The 22803-nt window shown below is 39.3% G+C and overlaps 1 protein-coding gene across 1 annotated transcript in view; it reads left to right on the top strand.

Annotated features, from left to right (window-relative positions):
- The window catches only part of PAH (phenylalanine hydroxylase), a 44390-nt gene that overhangs the window by 11759 nt on the left and 9828 nt on the right, over positions 1-22803 (top strand). The window contains exons 3-5 of the mRNA XM_081957399.1: positions 7509-7692; positions 15161-15249; positions 18319-18386. Coding sequence (XP_081813525.1) covers positions 7509-7692; positions 15161-15249; positions 18319-18386 — 341 coding nt within the window. The remainder of the gene's footprint in view (positions 1-7508; positions 7693-15160; positions 15250-18318; positions 18387-22803) is intronic.

The following is a 22803-nucleotide window of genomic DNA, read 5'->3' as shown; positions in this document are numbered from 1 at the left end:
ATTTGTCCTCTTCTAGCTGACAGCCCAAATTTTGTAGGATACAATTCCTTCTCAGGACAGTATTACATTACAATATAATTCTTCTCCATTCCGTAAAAGCTTTTCTTGCTTCCTATTTGTCATATTGAATGGCCATTTAATTAATTTGGGCCAAATGAGAGATTATCAAGAAATTATTGTGGGCAGTGAGGAAAAAAAACAGTCCTATGTCTGAGTGGTATAATGTGGATCTCAATGTAAAACCACCCTGATTTAATACTAGAATGTTGAAAAATCAAATCTAGGCTAAATGGACTCAAATATCTGCATTTATGTAACTTTCTTTGTACTAATTATAAAGAGTTCATTTCATCATTTGTTGAATGTTAGATACTTCAGCAATATGTTATATAGTTCAGCTAGTATCCTTCCAATGTTTTAATCTTTCATTGTTTGTGCTGGCTAGAGATTATGGGAAATTGTAATCCAGCATTAAAAGCCACTAGTTTGGGCTAACTGGTCAAGGTTTGAAAGTATGGCCTTTGATCTTTAAAGTAAGGTTTTACAGATTAAACAGAATTTATTTATCCCTCATGTGACTCAACTCTGTTTCATTTCACGGCAATCAATAAGGCAAGCCCACTTGTTTTAGCTTCCAGCCACAGGTGCTTATAGCAAAATAATAATTTTCCCAGGTCCTTGGGACTTGGGAAAAGTCTCAAGGACCTGGGACTTTCCTTGGGACTTGATAGGTGGATAAAACTGAGTAGGGGGATAAAACGTCCAAACCCAAACATCTGGCTGATTGTATCACCAATCATAAGAATAAGGAAGGCCAATATAAGTTAAAGAACTACAAATTTCACCTTGTTGTGTATATTATAATACACTAGCTGATAACCGAGCGTTGTCTGGGTATTTATTTATAGGGGGAAAATGTCTGGACCAAACGTAATTTTTGTTTGATTTCCCCCCTTACCTGGGTAATTTACAAAAAAGTCACAGGCAATATACAGGCTTCTGTGTATGTGTGTGTGTGTAAATATATCTATTATTAGTATTACCAATTAATATCAACAGAAGTAAAGGTTTCCCCTTTCCAGTTGTTTGCGATTCGAGGGTGTTTGTGTGTGCTTTTTTCTGTTTGTTAGCCAAGGGAGTCAGCATTGTCCAAAGACAATTCCATGGCCATGTGGCCAGCATGATTATACACTGAGGTGCATGGAATGCCATGATCTTCTCACTGAAGTAGAATCTATTTATCTACTCACATAGAGTAGAGTAAAGCTACGCAGCTTTCAAACTGTTAAGTGGGCAGGAGCTGATGCAAGTAATGAGAACTTACCTCCCATTGCACGTTCTCGGTCTCGAACCCAGGCTGTCAGTTTTCTAGTTAACAAGCTCAACATCTTTAACCACTGAGGTATTGCTCCTCTATGATGTCAACAAAATAAGTGTCAAAATGTATACTGTGTTTATTGGGAGGAAGCCATTACTTGGCATAGATTTAATTTTAAAAACAATAGTTACCATGGAACCAGGAACAGAACATTGAACTTGGAGGATATTTTTCCACCTAAGGTAGTAGAGAAGGTAGAGGGGCAATTTTTTTTTACAGGTAGCAGAATTATTTATGAATTTGTGTGTGTCACACATTCTCACAATAGCCAGTGACCGTTAAAAATTAGTTGCCTAAATCAGGCCTTTGAAAACCAAAATCTTTCCAAAAAGGAAAGTTTTTAAAAAGTAACTTTTGAAAATCTGTTACAGAAGGTTGGGAAGCAAGACTTTGACAAATGCAGGCCCATTAAAATAAGATGTGCTTAGTGAAATGGTTGTTACAATTGTCTCTCAGTTAATTTTAAATTCTCTCTTCATCCTGCCATTCAAATCCTCAGGTAAAAGTGATAGATTAGACCACAGGTAGAGAGAAAGAGCAGATAAAAAGGGTGGGAAAAGAAACTGAAAAAAAAGGTTAGCTCCTCCTCCCATTTTGGACCCAGCCACACCCATCACTGGCTTTGACCCCGACCTACCACCAGCAAGCCTTTCTTAAATTATCTGCATCCGCAACTGAAAAAAAAAAGGGATCCTTATTCTTGATGTGGGATAAATATCTTAAGGCAGGGGTGTCAAACTCGCATTGTCACAGCGTCATCACACGATGTATCATGACTTTTGTCTGTTTCGCTAAGCCAGGCATGCCAGTGCATGGACACATTCCTGCTTCAGGCCACGAGTTTGACACCCCTGTCTTAAGGCTTTGGCCCAACCTAGTTGCATTTTCTCTGATGTGTTTCCAAAAATGCAAAAAGAGCCACTGATTTCTGAAGGGTATCTCTGGGGAAAATCTTGTTTTGAACCTCTGTTATAAAAACATAAGGGACGGGGTGGCTCAGTGGCTGAGACACTGAGCTTGTTGATCAGAAAGGTCGGCAGTTTGGCGGTTCGAATCCCTAGCGCCACATAAAGGAGTGAGCTCCAGTTACTTGTCCCAGCTTCTGCCAACCTAGCAGTTTGAAAGCATGTAAAAATTGTGTAGAAAAATAGGAACCACCTCTGGTGGGAAGGTAACAATGTTCTCTGTGCCTTTGGTGTTTAGTCATGCCAGCCACATGACCACGGGGATGTCTTCGGACAGCGCTGGCTCTTCAGCTTTGAAACGGAGATGAGCCCCGCCCCCTAGAGTCAGGAACAACTAGCACATATGTGTGAGGGGAACCTTTACCTTTTTACCTTATTAAAAAATTCAGAAAGTTAGGGGACATTTAAGAAAGATGGCTGTCTTTTCTCCCCATCATTACGTAAGTATCAAAGCAGTAACTATCTGTCAGCATTTCAAATGAACTCAACAATGTTTGCTTTAGCTGAAATACTCATGTTTTGCAGCATAATTTAGCAACAGAGAAAGTGGTGATCATGTGCTGAGCCTTTTCAGAGGGAAGTGATGTTTGTACATGAATTTCAGAGCAACTCCAAGATCAAATGTGTTTGTTTGGACCAGTTAAAAATTAACCACATGTTCCTCTGCTGTAGGAAATGCAAATATATGCAGTATATACCTTCAAACATAATGCAGAATTTTCCACAAGAGGGGGAAAAAAAAGGAATGGTTCGGATGTTAAAAAATCTTTAAAAAAATATTTTTTTAAAAAAAGGAAGTTATTACATATCTGCTGGATTCATATACTCTAATATCAGAGTCAAATTTTACAATTCAATGTAGATAGCATATCGGCATTTAAAAAAAAAACCCAAATCTGATTTTTTTTTCTACATGGGCACAAACTTTATGAAATCAGCACAGACAATTTGATAAGAAGATAATTTAATATTTATGGTCTTTTTTTCAGAACTTGATATTTATTGAATTCACAGGGTTAGGGGCTGAGAAGCACAGTGGAAGTAAAGATTATATATCAGCAGACAAAAGTAAATATATTTGTTTATCTTGCTGATCATCAATATTTTACCAGTAATACCATTGATATTGCAAATAAATTAAATACACCCCAAACTTACCACTTGATTTCTTGATAAGAGAATAAAACATTGCAAAAATATATGGAAGTGAGAAATGCTGAGAGCTTGATACAGAGGTGGGTTCCTTGCGGTTCGGCCGAGTAGGTAGTAACTGGCTGGCCATGCCCCTGAACCTGTTCTATCTTGTTTTTTGCTTCTGCGAATGTGCAGAAGAGCACCCGGAGACTTCAGTTAGTCCAGAATGCGGCCGCGCGGGTTATCATGGGGGTACCTAGGTGCTCCCATGTTACACCCCTTTTAGGCGGCCTGCACTGGTTGCTGGTTGTTTTCTGGATGCGATTCAAGGTACTAATTATGACCTTTAAAGCGCTCCATGGCTTAGGCCCAGGCTACCTGTGAGACCACCTACTGCCATCAGTAGCTTCCCACCGTCTAGTGCAATCCCACAGAGTTGTCTCCTCAGGGTGCCGTCGGCCAGACAGTGTCGGCTAGCGACCCCCAGGGGGAGAGCCTTCTCGGGAATGAGCTGCCCCCAGAGCTTCGTGTAATCCCTGACCTCCAGTCCTTCCGACGCGCCTTAAAAAGTTGGCTTTTCCAGCAAGCCGGCCTGGCCTGTTAATTTTATCTAATTTTTAAAATGTTAGTGTTATATTAATTGGGTTTGTTTTTTTGGATTGTTTCTAATTTCCTTTTAACTTTTGTAATATGTGTTTTTTAATGCTGTACGCTGCCCTGAGTCCTTTGGGAGAAGGGCGGCATATAAATCCAATAAAACAAACAAACAAACAAACAGAAGCATTTTTTTATCTACTGCACATACACGCGTAGCGCACAGCAAGCATGCGTGTGCGCACCCCCGAAGTGCATCCCTGAGCGAAACGGCAGTAAAAGAAGCCAGAACCCACCCGTGGCTTGATACCAGCTCTTCTCAAACTCTTCTCTTGGCCTTTAACAGAACCTAAATGTATATTATAAACTGATTAAAAAAATTTAAACAGTATAATAGACTTTACCGGAAGTGATAATAAAATTCCATCTCCCTCCAAACCATGAGAGATGAATGGGATTTTTGGATTGTGCATGAAGCACCTTGATTTTTTTTTTTAATGGGGAGAGTGAATAAGTGGGAATATCTAGCATGGAATCTAGGCTTAAATTTCAAATCAAATATCTTGCGGGGTCCTTGGTGCTATCTAAGCTTGGTTGTTTTCTTGCAGACATTTCATTGTCAATCTAGGTAACATTATCAGTGGTAGTAGGGAATATGGCTTGCTCTCACTTTATATAGTAGTGGCTTACCCTGTCAATGTTGATAGAAGTGCTCTATTAGTAGTTCCTTGATTGGGCTGTGGTTTACTATTAGCTAGATTGTCTGAGTGTTTTGAATGTCTGAGTGTTACATTTAGCTCGTTTGTCTACTCAAACAAACTAACAAGCGAACAAACCACACTCCCTACTACCACTGATGATGTTACCTAGTTTGGTAATAAAACATCTGCAAGATAACAACCGAGCTAAATATTTATTTATATTTCCCACAATTTCTCTGAGTAATAATCAGGCATGCAGCTGCTATGTTGTATAGAATTAAAGGTGTTAATAATGTGTCACCTTCCATGACCCCTTGATCATTGGCTTCTGCCAGTTATTAAAATAAATGGTGGAGACAGCAACTTTTCCCTAGCACAATTTTTTTTACAACTGATTCCAAGGGCAATGGAAGAACAGCAGAGATGAAGATAACATTTTCACATTTCCATCTAGCGTTCTCTCTTCAGCTCACTCATTTCATGAAACATCACTACTTCTTGAAAGAAAGAATCTTGCTATCTCACTACGAATCCCAAATCTTAATTCTGACCATGGACTTATTGGAATTATAATTAAACGTACTATTCTTGCTTAGAGCAAATTGTAGCCTTCTTGCTTAGAGCAGACTGTGAGTTTTAGGGTCTGGTCTTGATCATAATAAATCTTACATAGAGTAATTTAAACTTTACCCTTCCCTGGCTCTGGAGCCCTCTAATGATTTGTGAGCACCTAATTAAATAGCAAATACAAAGCATTGTCTGTGACCAGTGCAGATCTTTGGAGAGCTAAAACAACTTGACCTCAGGGCTCAGCTTGGTTAATAGAGGTCTTTGCATGGAGGCCATCCCTGTTAGGAGGATCTCTTTCCTGTGCCAGGGGATTTGAATGCACTTCTGACCTTTTCAACTTCTTGTGTTGGTATCTGGCCAAACAGTTTAGCCCATCTTTGGTGCTCATTGCTTAGAACTTCAAAAAAGACAAATCCAATAGTGCACATTGTTTCTGAGCAGATGGTCCTTTTGAATGTCTCTCTCTGCCTCTCTCTGTTCTTGAATATATTTAATATTCAGCTCTGGGGGGATGGGGGGGGAAATCACCACCAGCCTATATTTATTGGTGTTGATATGTATGCATGATATTTTAAACCACACATCACTAAGAGCTTGATTCATTGTTGTAGCTGTCTTTCAAATAGACAGTTTTCATGAACGCCAACTATAAAAAAAGAAAATGTAACTTTGGCAGAGAGCAGTGATGGCAAACCTTTTCAGCACTGAGTGCCCAAACTGGAATGCATGTGCATGCATATGCATTTGTGTGCGCCAGAGTGCTGGAAACCCAAAGACAAGCTGGCTGGCACACGCATGCCTGGGTTTTTTTGGCCATTTTATGGGCCATTTTCAAGTGAAAACCAGCCTGAAAACAGCCCAAAAATGGCCTGAAAATGGCCTGTTTTGGGCCCATTTTCGGGCAGTTTTTGTGCCATTTTCTGGCACTTTGACATGCTGGCAATGGAGCATGTGTCCACAGAGAGGGCTGTGCATGCCACCTCTGACATGCGTGCCATAGGTTCGCCATCACAGGCTTAGAGTGACTATATATTCCTTCTGGGTCTTTATTCCTGGGTCTACCTTCTTTGACCTCCCCACCTGATCTTTAATATTGTTAAGTTGTTTTAATTAAAAATAAATCAATGAGAAACTGCAATGATATATTCCTGCCATTAGTCATCATATAAGTGACAAGACTGTATCTCAAAACAGCTATTGAAATGGAGCTACTTGCCATCTTTCATACTGCCCAAGAAGGTTGGAACTATTCCTGGGATAGTAACTTATACTATGTCACGTATCTGTGTCACATTTGGGCCAATGATGGGATTCACTTACCTTTGCTACTGGTTCACAAATGTGAGCACGTTCACATGCACCACCTTCTGTGCATGTGCACTGCCTATTGCGCATGCACAGAAGGTCGCACATTACGTCAGGATGGGTGGGCGGAGCCTGCAGCAGCCACCGCTACCGGTTCGCCTGAACCAGTAAGAACTGGCTGCATACCACCTCTGATTTGGGCCTTCTACTGTACTACCTGAAATGACCTGAGTGTATGCATTTTGTGAGGGAAAGGCAGATTCAGTCTCCAAACATTATTCATTTTGGAAGGTTGTTATCTGGCCCTCTGATGCCTCTGTAAATAAACTTTCCTCAAAAATACTTCATAGGAGAACATTAAATAATCCACTTGATACAACATCCTATTTCCCAGTAGCCAATGAGATGCTTACAAAAAGCATCTGACAAAAGATGAAAACAGTGGTTATCTTGCATTGATGTTCCCTAGTACTTGCTATTGAGAATCACGATGCCTCTGAGTTGAATGGTACCAAATAGCCATTGAGGTTAATGGCCTCTGGTCTAGTAGGCAATAAAGTAAGGTAGGACATTCATTATATTCAGATCTTGCGGAGATATCAACTTACTGCTTATTATAATAGCATTTGCAGTTCTATAACGGTATACAGTTATAGTTGTATAACTCAGTTATCAATTTCTTTTGTGTGGGGCTCAACATTTTAAATACCGGTACACATTTTTATTTTAAAAAATAGCTAGAACACTTTATAAACAAAGGTTCTTGTCATCCAAATTTTTACACACCGTACTCTGCACAGATCCCTTTCTAGGCCCCCTGCAAAAAAGAGAGAAGGTATTATTTATTTCATTGTCTTTTAGGAAAAGGGGATAAACCTGACTCACATAGAATCCAGACCTTCCCGGCTGAATAAAGATGAATATGAATTTTTCATTAATTTGGAGAGCAAGAATATTTCTGCCCTTCCAGATATCATCAAGACCTTGAGAGATGACATCAGAGCAAATGTTCATGAACTTTCACGTGAAAAGAGAAAAGATGCAGGTAAGAAAAAAGAACCAATTCTTGTAAAAGGAAGCTTTAGCAAGGGATGTTGAAAAATTTCAGTTGGCTTTGTAAGGTCTGCCAGCCTGATTCACGTTTTTCAGACAAAAAAGTGACGGAGGATACATTTTCGCTTTAAATCTTTTGTGTGATATTCCTTTGTGATATCCTGAAATGTGCATACTGCAAATAAATACGTTAAAATGCATTTAGAATTATTTCTTTAGTTATTTAGAAAAAAAACATTTTAGTTATTAAAACATATTAACAATGATTACATTCTGTTCTGCTGACTGATGCAGAAACTAGATTCATAAATGATTGCAAACAAGACAATTATAGACACAAACTAGATCAATTGGTCCTGAGTTCTACTTCCAGTTACACTTATTTTTTTATTGGCCTGGCTGTTGGTTATTATTTTATCCTAGTTATTTTATCCAGACAACTTATTACACGCCACATTTATAAGAAGAAAACATAAAAATTCAAAGGTGCATAACTTCCTAATTCTAATAGGCCTCAGTCAAAGAATTAGAATAAGGCTACATTCATGCACATAATTATTCATCTATGAGTTACCTGTATTCACTAGATAGAATCTAGAAGAAAACATAGTGAGGGGAACTTACATGTTTAGTAAGCATTTGTTTCGTGTACATTCAAACCAAATCTTCTGATCATGGTTTCTTTAGACGGCAGGTGTGATCCTAATAGGATTTCAAGAAAGGTTGGTTTAAAATGCTTTAGGTCTGCTGTGTCTTTTTCCTTCCTGGGAGCAACATGAAAGGGGAGTAATATCTTCCTGAAATGAATCCTTATAATCTTCTTATCCTCTCTTTTGTATCCTACCCATGACATTGTAAAGGGAAAAAAGGAAAGGGACGCGACAGGCAAAATGTTATGGCTTGTCAGGGAGCCACAATAAGTTAAAATTGAAAGTTTAATTACTTTTGGAGGCTAAAGGAATATCTTGGTTCTTCCCTCTTTATCATAACTCTGGCATAAAGAAAAAGCTCATCTTAGTAAGATCCATTGAAATAAGTTAGTTGTGTTTTCAGATAAGTCTCTTAAGATGAAGCAACATTGTGCGCAGATCAATATCATGATTTAAAACAGCAGCAGCAACAACAAAAATACCTGGGATATGCTACTCACATCCCAGGGGATATATACATGGTCCACTTTTCTGCAGCCCTTGATCTCACAGTGTCACAATCCACCTAACAGATCAGGATAGCTTATAAAACCAACATATAAAACTATTGAGTTTTGTTTATTTGTTGATTTTATAGGTTATCCCGATGTATAGGGTGGCCAGATACACAGCTGTACTGTTTGAAATCCCTCCCTTCCCTCACATACAGAACAACATATGCATTAAGCCTCTGATTTTATGGAACAGTCTTAGGAACCCTGAAAATGCAAAAAGAGGCAAAAACTATTACTGCTCCAGCAATACCACGGGATCTTCCTTAGGTCCTCTGTAGCCTTTGGAGGTTAGAATTAGTATTTAAGAAATAATAACAAATGTGTGTATACATAGACACATCCTCACCAGACTACACAAAACTATACAGCCCCTAATTTAATACATGGTAATGTTACAGTCAAAGCTGAGGTTCACACAAATAATATATTTTGAAAGGTGCAGTGGGTCTAACAATCCAGAAGGAATGTTCTTTTCTGTTTCTAATCCTGGTGTACCACTAACAAAAAACTTCCAATCCACAGAGTAAGACCATTCAAATAATTTGTTAATAGCAAGATTGATCAATATGTTTCCAGATGACCAATATGTTTCCAGATCTAAAGATTTGTTTTTGTATATATAGATGTCTGTAAACACACTCTACTAGGTTTGTACATTTCTCTCTCTCTCTCTCTCTCTCTCTCTCTCTCTCTCTCTCTCTCTCTCTCTCTGTATGATCTACATTCATAAATGTATAATCAGAGATTAAATAAGACTGTATTTGTGATACAAGTTCTAGTTAGATAAAGAGGAACAAAAGAGATTAAAAAATGAAAAATATGCAATAGACACACACACGCATACCAGTAAATAGAACTGGGTAATGCTCCAGGTTTGACCTATTTTAGCCCAAATGGCTTCTGATGGCAAGACAGCAACTGCACAAGAACTGGGCAGATGGTGAAATAGATGCAGTCTTGGTGACAAATTGATAGTGATGAATAGGGTATCTTGCCCATTGCTAAGAACCTGATCATTAATCTAAAGAATATCATAGAGCGGTTAACATTTGTTTGTGGTACACTTTCCTCAATCACACAGCAGGGAAGACTTTCCCACCCACCCCGCTTTTAAAAGAACCGTCTGCTTGTAAACCAGAAGTCTATCTCTATTATGATCAGAATTCTTACACCCACATTTAACATTTGAGTAAAGAGGGTTAGATTCACCCTTTGGCTGAGTTTGTGTCACATTCTACAGTGACATTAAGATAGACCCGAGTCGGTTGTACTTCCGTGTGCTGTAAGAATTTAGCCATTAACAGCTCAAAGTAGGCTTTATTTTACCATAGTACCAAAAAAAAGCATTAGCCTCAAGTATGATTATTTTATTTATTTATTTATTTATTTATTTATTTATTTATTTCATTTATTTCATTTATTTTATTTATTTTATTATTTTATTATTTATTTTATTTATTTTATTTATTTTATTTATTTTATTTATTTTATTTATTTTATTTATTTTATTTATTTTATTTATTTTATTTATTTTATTTATTATTTTATTTATTTTATTTATTTTATTTATTTGTCGAACATGTACTAGATAACAGGTATAGGTATAAACATGGACATGAACAAGGAATGAGTACAAGTAAATGGGGATAGTAGGACAGGGAGGGTAGGCATGCTGGTGTGCTTATGCACGCCCCCTTTTACGGACCTTTTAGGAATGGGCCGAGGTCCACGGTCAAGAGTTTAAGGTTTAAGAATTGCCCCATCTAATTGTTTTTTTATGTTAAAAATGCTTCAGGACTTCACAAAACCTAAGAGACATTTTTAGAAAACTAAAATGATAAGAGACTGAAAAAAAGTCAGAAGAAAGCTGTGCATCAGACAGTTCCTGACACGTTAAAGGGAATATTTATTTATTTATTTATCTACATTTATTACAGTTGCCCACTCTAGAAGACTTGGAGCTAAGTTATCTGCTGATGAAAAGGACTTTTGTGGTTTGCCAGGTTAACCACATTTTGTTGTAACGATGCCCATAACAATTTCTCAAAACCCTAAATTTGACAACTGGCCCCAAGAGTTTCAGAACATCTATAGTAAATTATGGTTGATCACAGAGTTCTGGTATAGCTGCATAGTTGACAATCAGACTGGTCTTAAGGGTTCAAATGAATTGTCATGAAGACACAATGTAGTGCTTTCAATATGCTTGGATCCCTTGGAGTCCTGAATGAAATAATTAAATATGATTCAGTTTCAGTGAGAAAACAGAAATAATTTATTGCAGTTTGGAGACAAGCTGGAAGCTGAGGGTCTGTAGAAGCCTTGTTAGCTTGGGGCCCTGGGGCTCACCAGAACAGTTGGCCATGTTTAAAGAAGGCTCCAACCTGAGCTGAAAACGGCAATAAATATTGAACTCCTGTCATTGACCCCCTCCCCAAAATGGACAACGTTCTGGAGAATCTCTGAATCTCTTTGGTTTCCTTGCTCTCATATAAATAGCTGATTAGCATCCCATTAAGCATCTGACCTCTAGCAAATTGGTCACCACTTGGGTGTCCACAGCAAGATCATAAAATGCTGCTATTCCTCCTGCAGACAAATCAATATTTATTACTAAACAACTTGCATGGGCCCTACAGAGGTCCATGGAGGGTCAGTGTTGCAACTGCCTATGCTGGCCATTCATTAACAGCCTCAGGAAAGAAACAGCATGTTCTAAAATGTTCTATTTTTAAAGGAGTCCTTCACAGGTTTAAAGGGGATGAAATAATATAAATTAAACTGGGATTTGTTCTGAATAGATATACATGTGTATTAAAATTGCCCTGCGGGTGATATATTTTATCTCTTTCTTAACTTTGAATCAATCTTGACTACTGGCAAGAAAATGGACTGTCCTTGCAGTATTTTTTGGTAACATTTCAGAAGCAGCTTGGCATTGCTTTCTTCTAAGGATTGAGAGAAAATGACTGGCTCATAGTCCCCTGCCTAAGGCAAGACTAGAACTCCCTCTCTCCTAGTTTCTAGCCTGTTGCCTTAACCGCAACTGCCTTAAACTGGCTCTCATCTTCACTGTAAACCCAACCATTCCACACCAGCAAATGTTCTTGTAATTGTATAATGACAGTGAAGGAGCTACAGTTTAACATATCTGGGGAGAACCAGGATGAGGAAAGATGAGGGACAGAATCACATTTAGGCATATCCTAATTTTTTGTAATAAACTCTCAGGATAGAATCAGAATAATGCTAAGCGTGAAAATAACAAAAAACTACAATGGAGGTAATGACAATATTCCAGCGAAAGGTTAAAAATGTATTCAAATAAAATGCCAAACATGTATTGGGGGGGTGGGGGGAGTTGTATGTCCTATCTAATGCATAGGAATTTGTAGAAAGGTCTAAACAAGGATATTCATTGGCTATATGCAACCTGCTTTTTGATTGGGCAAGCTCATGAAGGATTAGACCAGAGATAAGCAACTATGGCTCTTTTATGACTTGTGGACTTCAACTCCCAGAATTCCTGAGCCAGACATGCTGACTCAGGAATTGTGGGAGTTGAAGTCCACAAGTCCTATCCCCCACCCCACCCCCACCCGGATTAAACCATAATTACCATCCTCAATCCAGTGCCTTGAAATTAGAGTTTTGGGGAAATAAACAACAAAGCACAATATTGTGCTTGCTGTTACGGGCTTTCCATAGGCACTTTTTTGACTATTGCAGGAAACAACTCTGCTTTGGAGAGTCTTTTGAACTGACTAACCACACTGCAGTCCCGTCAGTGATATCTGCAAGTGAAAATTTGAATTTTTTTAATTCTCAATGGATCTCTGAACTTTATTCAATTTTAAATTTAATATATTATGCAAAACAAAGAAATTAAAAAATGCCCTTTTGGGGGAATTTCACCTCTTCTTATAACTGTGCCTCTTCCTAGGATACCTAAATTTGAGCAGAACTTTTCCCCTCAAAGTCCCAATTAGGGTCCTTCTTCCTTCGTTACTTATATGAATATGATGCTATTAAACATGTCACTATTAATTACAACATGCCAAGCCAATGTGAGCAGGATTGCATGAATGCAATAGATAAAAGAGAACTTTTAAGATGAAATAAGTTTTTTTTTTTAGATCTGTGTGCAAATTTGAGTCAATAAAGTAACTCTCAAGGTCTTGAACGGCTCAAGTTACATAAACTGAGGGTCTTAGAAGAGAAACCTCAACCTCAAAAGTCTTATAAGAGAAATTGTATTATTTGAGAGTGTTACTGTGAGGTGAGGCTCATAACAGACATGGATCCAACTGGGTGTCTTGCTTCAATTATTTTGTTAAAAACCTTCAGGGCACCATCGTTTCTCCAAAGAGTTTGGAGATCTTTAAAAAAGAGATTTTCATGCACTAATAGGTTCAAACCCATGATATTTGCTATTGCTGCCATCTAGTGGCTCAAAAAACCCCACCCCCAGTAGTGTTTATTTAAATTGTAACTAACTTTCAGAAGGCTGTCCTGAGTTCTGCAAATAAAAAAGAAATAAAATTGACCTACCAGTATGTGAAAAATGAACACAGCTCAGAGATAAAAATAGAGATGGTTTATGTCCCTTACTAAGATCCTAGTTCAGTAATCACACCAAAAATTCAAAGCATAACACAAAATGGATATTATATATATAATACTAGCTGGATATCAGTGCTTCACGACAAAACTATGTGATTGGGCTATGCAGGAGAAATTCGGTTCACAATCCGTTGGCTCAATGGTGGTCGGTGATTGAAACACATAAGGGAATATTGCTCCCACCGCCTTGAGTGCGGAAGCAGTTCCATAGGTGGAAGGCGTAGACATTTTGGTGAGGTACTGACATTTAATACTGTAAGGAGCACCAGACCGCTCCTGAGTGAAGGAGTGGACGTCTGCCAGTTTGGACTGAGGTAACGGAATATAAGGCAACTGGCAGTTGGAACAGAGTTCATTTCAGGTGGGGAGGGGGAGTAGAACTCCTTACCATCAGAGCGTGTTAATTACTGTATAAGAAATCCTAATGATTTGATGGTCATTTCACAAAAAAAAAAAAATCCTTATCTTAGGAGCACCTAGAGGAACATATGTGCCAAGTTTTAAATTTGTAGGCTTTACGGTTCTGGAAATTTCATGATGATGATGAATGAGTGGTACTTGGCTTTCATATATATAGATAGACCATTGCTTTAATATTCTGTATTGCAGGGGTCCTCAACCCCCAGGCCGCAGCCAATTATCTGTGGCTGTGCATGTGTGAAGCTTCCCTTTACCACAAGATGGCTGCTGCTTGAACGCAAAGCTTCCCTTGCACGAGTGACGATGACTTGCGCTCAAGTGCAAATCTTCCCTCACATAAGCGGCAGTGGATTGCGCTGATGTGCGATACTTCCTTTGTGCAAGTGGTGGCAACTTGCACTTCCCTGCGAAGCTCCCCTTACACAAGCGGCGGGGGTTTGTGCTCATGCATGAAACTTTCCTCACTTAAGCAGTGGCAGCTAATGCTCACACACAAAGGTCCTTTTATGAGAGCAGGGGATGCATGTGCCCCCTGCTCACACAAACAGAATTGCTCACATGGGCCCCACCTATCACTCACAAGGAACTAACTCCTCTCTCCTCCCTGCTGGGCTGGCAAGCCACAAAGGTCCATGGAAAAACCTCTCTCCACAAAACTGGTCCCTGGTGCCCAAACAGTTGGGAGCCACTGGCTTAGAAAATGGCCTTCAGTATATCCATGTATTTTTCAAATTAATTGAGGAAAACACCGAGATCTCTCTTAACTACTGGGACAAAATTTACTCAACAAGCCTAGGAATTCCAGTCTTTAACCCAACATTATACAGTGGTTCCTTGCTACTCAACTGCTTTTAAACTAATCGAATTTGGTACTCAATGCATTTTGACATGAAGATTTTGTTCCATTACTCATTGCTTGTTTGGTACTCAGTTAGAACTTGTCAGTGATGACTGCCTTCTGACTCACTACATTATTTCTTATGGGGAAAAATTGTTTGGTATTCACCATTTTTGATACTCATCACTCGTCTTGGAACCAATTAATAATGAGTACCGACGTACCACCGGGCATTAAGTTATCTATTATTTATATTTCATTGTAACTGTCAAGCCAATATTGAATAAAGTAACAGGAATATAACTACATACGCCATATGCTTTTATGAAGTGGCAAGGAACTAATCACAACTGATGCCTTTTTTCTGCTTTCTAGTTCCATGGTTCCCAAGATCTATTCAAGAACTGGACAGATTTGCGAATCAGATTCTCAGCTATGGAGCAGAACTGGACGCAGACCATCCTGTAAGAAAGGATAAACGTTTGTTAAAGAAAAATAAAATAAACATCCTTTACCGGTTCCCTTTTAAAGAAAAAAAAATCTGCTTCTAAACTCATATGTAATTTTACATTTTAAAATGGAAGCTTCGCTCAGATTTTACCATTCTAGAATTGAGAATTTTGGGAACGGAGCCCGAAACAACATTGTGAGGATGGTTGCCATAGACCAGGGGTCGGCAAACTTAAATACTCAAAGAGCCATTTGGACCCGTTTCCCACAGAAAAGAAAACACCGGGAGCCACAAAGGTCCTAACCGGAAGCCCCCTGTTCAATTCTGAAGCTGACTGGAAGTTCAGTTCCCCCACCATAGGGTCTCCTCCTAGCGGGGCGTACATTTTCCTCTACCTGTCATAACTGAAAGCCCTATCAATTGTGGAGACAACTGGAAAACCCTCCCCTTGCCATTGAGTCTTCTCCTGGCACACTGTTCTCCCCCCCCCGCCCCCGGAAGCGCCTCTCAAAATTGTGGCGCCGACGGGTGACGCAGCCACAACAGAGGGAGGAAAGCCTCCAGAGCCACAGTTTTCTCAACCCCCCCCCCTAGACAGATAAAAGCCTGAATTATGATCTCCATTTGTAGTTATTGATAGGAAGCATCATCCTTGTGAAGTTAGAGGTATATTTAAAATAAACAGCCAGAATCATATAAATAGGGAATTTCTTATAATCTGAATGGTGCAGATGAAAATGTGCATAGATAACCAAACAAAAAAATATATCTATATTTCCAAGAATCTATTTCTTACTAATTTACTATTCTGTAGCTCTGTCATCAATCCCTAACATAGTGAGATACAATAACTATAACTTTCAGAATTACTCATTATGCAGTGTCACAATTTAAAGAACTCTAGGTAAAAATATCCACTTGGCGGAGGGGGAAAATTCTACTGTAGCTCAACAGTGCTATCTAGGGTTTGTGAGATTGAGAAACATCACAAAAACTTTACTCTGGATTTTTTTTTTAACATGTGAATTCAGAATAATTAAGAGTGGTGGATCTAGTTTTTGTGTATCTGATTAGTTACACCACTGATATCAGAATTCATGCTATCACTTTATTGGAAAAAAAGCGAGGGGCAATTTTATTGACTCCAGGCTCCTATAATTAAGTGATGATAATTAAGCTCTGAATGTGGGAAACATCTTAATGGGAGATCAAAAAAGTGCCCGTACTGCAAAGAATCTTGCATATTGTTTGAAAATACTCAGTAGACAACAAGCAACACATAGAGTGGTTATATCTCTATGATCAATGTGTTAACTTCTTTATTCTGCCGCCTTTACTTCTCCATTTTAACTCTTCCCCTAAATAATTCCTTTTTAAAAAATTCTAAACATTTGGTTCCAGTGTTTTTCAGAGTATTGATAAATTACGTATTTTGGAATTTCTAGTAAAAATCCAAATAATGAAGGGGGGAGGGGGAGAGAGGGGGAGGGGGAGAGAGAGAGAACTGAGGAGAAATTTCCTGACAGAACAATTAATCAGTGGAACAGCTTGCCTCCAGAAGTTGTGAATGCCCCAACACTGGAAATCTTTAAGAAGATGTTGGATAGCCATTTGTCTGAAATGGTATAGGGTTTCCTGCCTAGGCAGGGGGTTGGACTAGAAGACCTCCAAGGTCCCTTCCAATTCTACTATTGTATTGTATATAAGGAAAATATTTTAAAGCAATGATCAGCTTGTGGTAATTGTAATATTTTTTAGGTGCTAGGTAGGGACTTTTCTCACTAGTAGAAAAAGACAGAGAGAGACAGAGGGGGAGGGGAGATATTCATAACACTACTGTTGTGTAGCAAATAAAATTTTGGATGAATGACCACATAATTGCTTACCACTGATCAAGGAAAACAACATTCTGTATCCTTCTGATGTCAGAAAATGTAGTGTAGCCAGTAATTATCTCTATTAATTTAACTGAAGCTGGGTACTTGTAAATAAATTATACAGAATGCAGCAAAAAGTACTGCTATTACACTAATTGGGGAAGAGTGATTAGCCTTTCACTAGCTCACTAGTTTAATCTAAAATGAATAATGCACGCCATATAATTATTTTGCACATGCAATATTTGGTCGGATCCTAGAACAAAATAAGGTGAATTGGGGGGGGGGGTGTCATTCTACTGAACAACAAGTGAATAATATTATAGATACAGAAGCACAGTAACCAAAGGCAAGATGAATCTCAAACCCAACTCCTAGAAAGAGTTAATCAATGGCCCTTTTCTTGTAGGGTTTGCTGTTGTTTGGAATGAGGAAACAAAAATACACCTTGATATTTCCAATCATAAGTCAAACTGGAAATATTATCTGAAATATCCTCGATATATCTACAATAATTTTGCTACAGTCCACTTAGATCTTAGCTTCATCCTGGACAATCTTCCCTATGTAAGATTAATGTTTTTATATCAGTGTTTCTGTTTTTACACTTGTTGGATATCCAGAGTTATTTCATCAAGATTTGGGAGCCATTTAAGTTTGCAGAGCAAATGAATAAAATCTGCTGTGTGGTTACAAATATTGAAAATAGATTTATTATTTATTTAATTCAATGTGTAGGACCACTGAAATTGCAGGTAGCAATAGCGCTTCACAGGTCACAGTTTACAGCCCTCTTTAAGCAGTTTACAGAGTCAGCATTGCCCCCAACAATCTGACTCCTCATCTGGGTCTCATCTGGGTTGCAAACATAGGATTAAAATCAATGCAAATCAGTGAATCAGTGCTATTCAGGAAGGATATTCCAGTGAGGGACAGGATGGAGCTGTATTTGTGTTTTAAAAACAATATAAAGTAATTATGTTTTCCCAGGGCTGTACTATTGCATTTTTTTAAATTAAACTTGCCTAGGTCAAATCTTTGAACCTTTGGATGAATCCTGAATCTTGATTGGGAGAACTGTGATCCTCCACTCCCTTCTAGAGCCTGATTTGCCTTAAATCAACTTGCATTACATCCGTTTTCTTTAAATTGTACCCACATCTTTAAACACTCACAAAGCAATCTGTTTTGTTATCTCTTTCTAGGGTTTCAAAGATCCAGTTTACCGGGCCAGAAGAAAGGAGTTTGCAGATATAGCATACAACTACAGGCAGTAAGTATGCAGACTAGAAAGAAGAAACTACCTCTTAAAATAACTTCTTTGGCTCAAAATAGGTGTTCCTTTTGATCAAACAGTGGTCTACAAGATCACTGTTAGACCACAGTGAAGATGTTGGCCCACAAGAGCATTCACACATTCACCATCCATCACCTGGCCAGAATCCTTCACTGCCTTAGTAAAGGCCTCCGCCACTCCAACCACCAGTCAGCTGAATGTTTGTTTAGTAATCAGTAAAGAAGCTTGAGGAACACTGCAGAAGGTCCAGTAGAAATGTGCATCTTGAATTAGACAGAAGTGATAAGGAGCATATTAGACACAGGGATGGGCTGCTGGAGGTGTTTGGGAGAGCCTCTAGCTAAGATTCTATGGAGTTTGGAGAACCCCCAAATCCCACTCATGGCTGGCCCTACCCACCCAGCCCCTCCCCTCCCAGGAGTCATCACATGGCTCGTTTTGGATGCAGGTAAATGCAGGGTGTGCACAGAGGATCGGGTGAAAAACGGGCAAACCGGAAGTTCAGAGGGCCTCTGGAGCCTGGGGAGGCCATTTTCACTCTCCTGGAGTCTCAAGGAAAGCCTCCAGAGCCCAGAGAGGGCAAAAATGCCTCCCCCCATGGTGCAGGAGGCCGACTAGGCCATGGCCACCATGGCCACCCAGCAACCGGGCAGAGAACCCCTTGCTAAATTTTTTGAAGCCCACCCCTGATTATAAATAAAGGCTAGCTTTCCCCCATTTATTCTTTGCCACAGTACTGCTTCAATGAAGATGTTGGGGGAACTGGCCACATGGCTGAGATGGATGTGGAAATGGCATTGGTCATTTGGTCAGGGAGAGGGATGGTGCAAATTATGGCCCTGGAGGAGGAAAAAGAAAAATGAGACATTTTTTTCTGGGTAGTGCAGGTTGAATTGGACGCAGCATGAAATAATAGAATAAGAATGAACTCCAGGCAGGATGTTTAGAGAATAATAGAACAGTGTCTCACATAGCTGGAGAATCCATGGTGCCTTATTTCTCAATCTTTGGCCAAAGATCTCCAGTGAGGATCAACTCACTCTTCCTGAAGTACTTAATTTGGTTGTTGAACTATCTTGACCATCAATTTGTTTTGTTGTTCAGCTGAATTTAAATTTATAAAATCTTTTTACATTTGGATAATTGTACTTTAGAATGTTAAATTAAGATCCAATGTATCAAAAAGAAGCATCATAACAGACAAAAAAAAAGCTTATTTTCATTGGTAGCATTATCTGTAGCAGATCCGGAAGCCTTTGAGCAGAGAGGAAATCTAAGCATTTTGAAATCAAAGGAACAGAAGGAGGAAAGTTTAAATAAATCGTTTGTTATCAAATTAAATAAAAATAGGCAAACCAGACCAAATGAAGGTAGAAAGTCTCACGTGAGTCCACCTGAATTACTGAGAGTCCAAATCAAATGGACCATCAAACCAAATTTTCCTCCAGTCAAATTTTCCATAAAATCTTTATTTTCTCTTGCTTGCTTTCTTCCTCCTCTGTTCTTAGATCCTCTTCTGACTGCATTTATCCCCCAATTACAGCCTTCTGGTAATAAATGGCATTCAAACGAGGACCATGCTCCAGCCCCCACAAAGCTTTGTTATCTAATTGTGCTGCAGCATCAGAGGCAACTACAAAGCACCAGGCCCCGAATAAAACAGCATCTCATATGCTTCACATTAAACAGGGGAAAGAAGTGTGTATAATTTGCATGATAGCAAGGGCTCAATGAGCAATGTTAAAATAATGCATTGCGTATGTTCTTGATCTAATTGTGTCTATCGTCACTGTTCCAGCTGCATAATAAAATGTTTAATGAGCTGGTTAGTCTTCACACTATTTTCTGGACTGTGGGACTGAAGAGATAGTGTAGTAGTGATTTTATGCATGATCCAATTTGATAATTAAATCCTATTATCAACTAATAGGAAGTACAGTCTGTCTGTCTGTCTGTCTGTCTGTCTCTCTCTCTCTCTCTCTCTCTCTCCCTCCCTCCCTCCCTCCCCCCCTCTCTCTTGCCAAACTATGGACGATTCATTTACTTATTGTCTGTACAAGCAGGACTCTATTTGAAATTCATAATACAACTAATCTTTAATAGCTAATACAGCAAGGGGGGATGGGATGGCCAAGGATTGACCAACCTTCCTTCCTTCCTTCCTTCCTTCCTTCCTTCCTTCCTTCCTTCCTTCCTTCCTTCCTTCCTTCCTTCCTTCCTTCCTTCCTTCCAAGTCATCTCCCAGATCCTTGTTTGACAGAGTCCTTGTTAAACAAAATAGATTTGGCAAAAGTGTAATTGGAGCCTAGCCATTGTCTTTGCATGTTGTGGGAATCAAACCTGCATGGTGAGCTAGGAAATGGTCCTGCCTTTGAATGGACAGCACACTCAGTTATGTGAAAGCAAACACTACACTTTGCTAATTCAGATTTGGAGTGTAGTAATTTGGAATTTTAGTGCTAGCGGTTGACTCTTCTGGTGTGGGTGGCTTTGCTTTGTCAACCTATTTGAATCTAGCTGTTGTGATTTATGGCGTATTGTATGGATAAAACCATGCTTTAAAAATCTTTGAGTTGGCATGGATTCATGATAAGGAGTTGTAGTGATGGGAGTTTTAATAGGTTCAAATGAAGTCACAAAGCTAGTGGGTGATTTTTTCCCCCCACCAAGCCCACTTCCTGGAGTTGCTATGAAGATGAAACAGGGCAAACTATGCACGTCCTTCACAAAAGAATTAAGATAAACAGGAAATCAGGAAAGGTGTAGCATTTACTGCACACATGTGTATATATATATATAGGAAAACAATAAACAGGCAAACAATAGGAGCTGTAGACATGAAATTATAGTCCTTTCAAGGACAATCTGTGGAGCAGGAGGGACAATTTAGGATGTTGTTGTGTGGCTCATTTTTAAGACTCTCGGTCATTCATCTTTCTGTCCCCCCGCCCTTTATGTATGCCCACACTTACACCCCCATCTCTTCAGTTCTTCCTTCTCACCTGCCACCCTGAGCCTTGGTCTATTGATCTCAGCAGCTTTCAAATTGGTGTCTGACAGAGCCTTAAACCTCTCCTCTTTTCTTAGGCCCACGAAGGTGGCCTAAGGATTAATGAGAAATGTCAATGCTATAGAAACCACAGCAGTTTCCTCACACGCACATACCCATCTCATTCAAAATCACGTTTAAGGCTCCAGAGATCAAGGAGGACTGGTGCAGAGACACCGAAAATTGCACAATTATTGAGGGGGGGGGGGGAAACGCTGCCTCTAGGATCAGGCTGAAGGGAAGGGACGAGGAATGGTGGGGGTATCACTCATCTTCTGACAAAGAGCTGCCACTTTAGAAATCCCTCCTATTATCCCCACGGTGCCACAAGCCCTATTCAATTGCTAGGGGTGGGGGAAGCTTTGATTTGGGGCAGGATGAGAGAGAGGCTTAGATAAGTCGCCTGCCCATGTTTAAAATTATTTTCTGAGCAACAGAGCCCCTCCCCACCACCACCACCCCCGCTTTTAATGTCAAGGCAACAAGTTGAGCAAGGCAAAAGATTCCTTTTGGGTTCAAGACAGAGCCAAGCTGACTGTTGGGAACTTACATGTAGGGAAGAGACAAATCTGCTTGTCCTGCTGAGCCATTACCTGGGTCGACTTTTAGCACCCCGGCTTTAAGGCCAGGAGAGATTGAAGGCATTGTTTAGTTAAGCCAGATGCTTTGTCCACCAGCCTGGTTTTCAGTGTCGATCACACATACATCAGATTATTTCATCTCCGGATCATTAAAGCTGCAAAGCAAGAACAGCATGGGAGAAATTAGGCCAAACTGTTATTGCATAATGAGAAAGTAAGGAAGTTGGGAATGGTGGGGATGTTTCTTAAGAATTAATCCCCAACAGGTGTTTTTGTTGTCCTAAATCCAGGTAATTCAATCATAAATAATAAGAGTGGATAAGGGACAAAGTTACTATCAGACCTTCTGGGATCCCAGCAGTGTCCTTTACCGTCTCCTTTTCTGCATCTTCTCAAATATTAAAATTGCTCATGTTACCCCATGGGATTCAAATTATTTAGCAACCAATTCTCTGCCCTAATGATTTCTCCCAGCAGCCAGTTCACCAAACTGCTCAAAAAGTTGACAACCGGTTCTCCTGAAGTGGTGCGCTAAATCCCACCACTGCTTTGATTATTCCACCAGAAGTTTCATATGTGAAAAACATGAAAAACACGTAGCAGTAATCAAACTGTGTCAAAGTGGGACGTCACAATACTGTGTTTATCAGTAAGGATAATTTCAGCATACATTAACCTTTGAGGGGTCTTATTTCTGCTTGACCTCTAAGCAATTGTAGATTTGGCGGGTGTGTGTGTGTGTGTTGAATATTGGCACAAAGTT

The sequence above is a fragment of the Natrix helvetica genome, assembly GCF_964273705.1.
Source record: "Natrix helvetica genome assembly, chromosome: 6".
Classification (NCBI taxonomy): domain Eukaryota; kingdom Metazoa; phylum Chordata; class Lepidosauria; order Squamata; family Natricidae; genus Natrix; species Natrix helvetica.
Note: the sequence above shows the minus strand (reverse complement) of the source record. Positions and strands in the feature narration are given on the sequence as shown.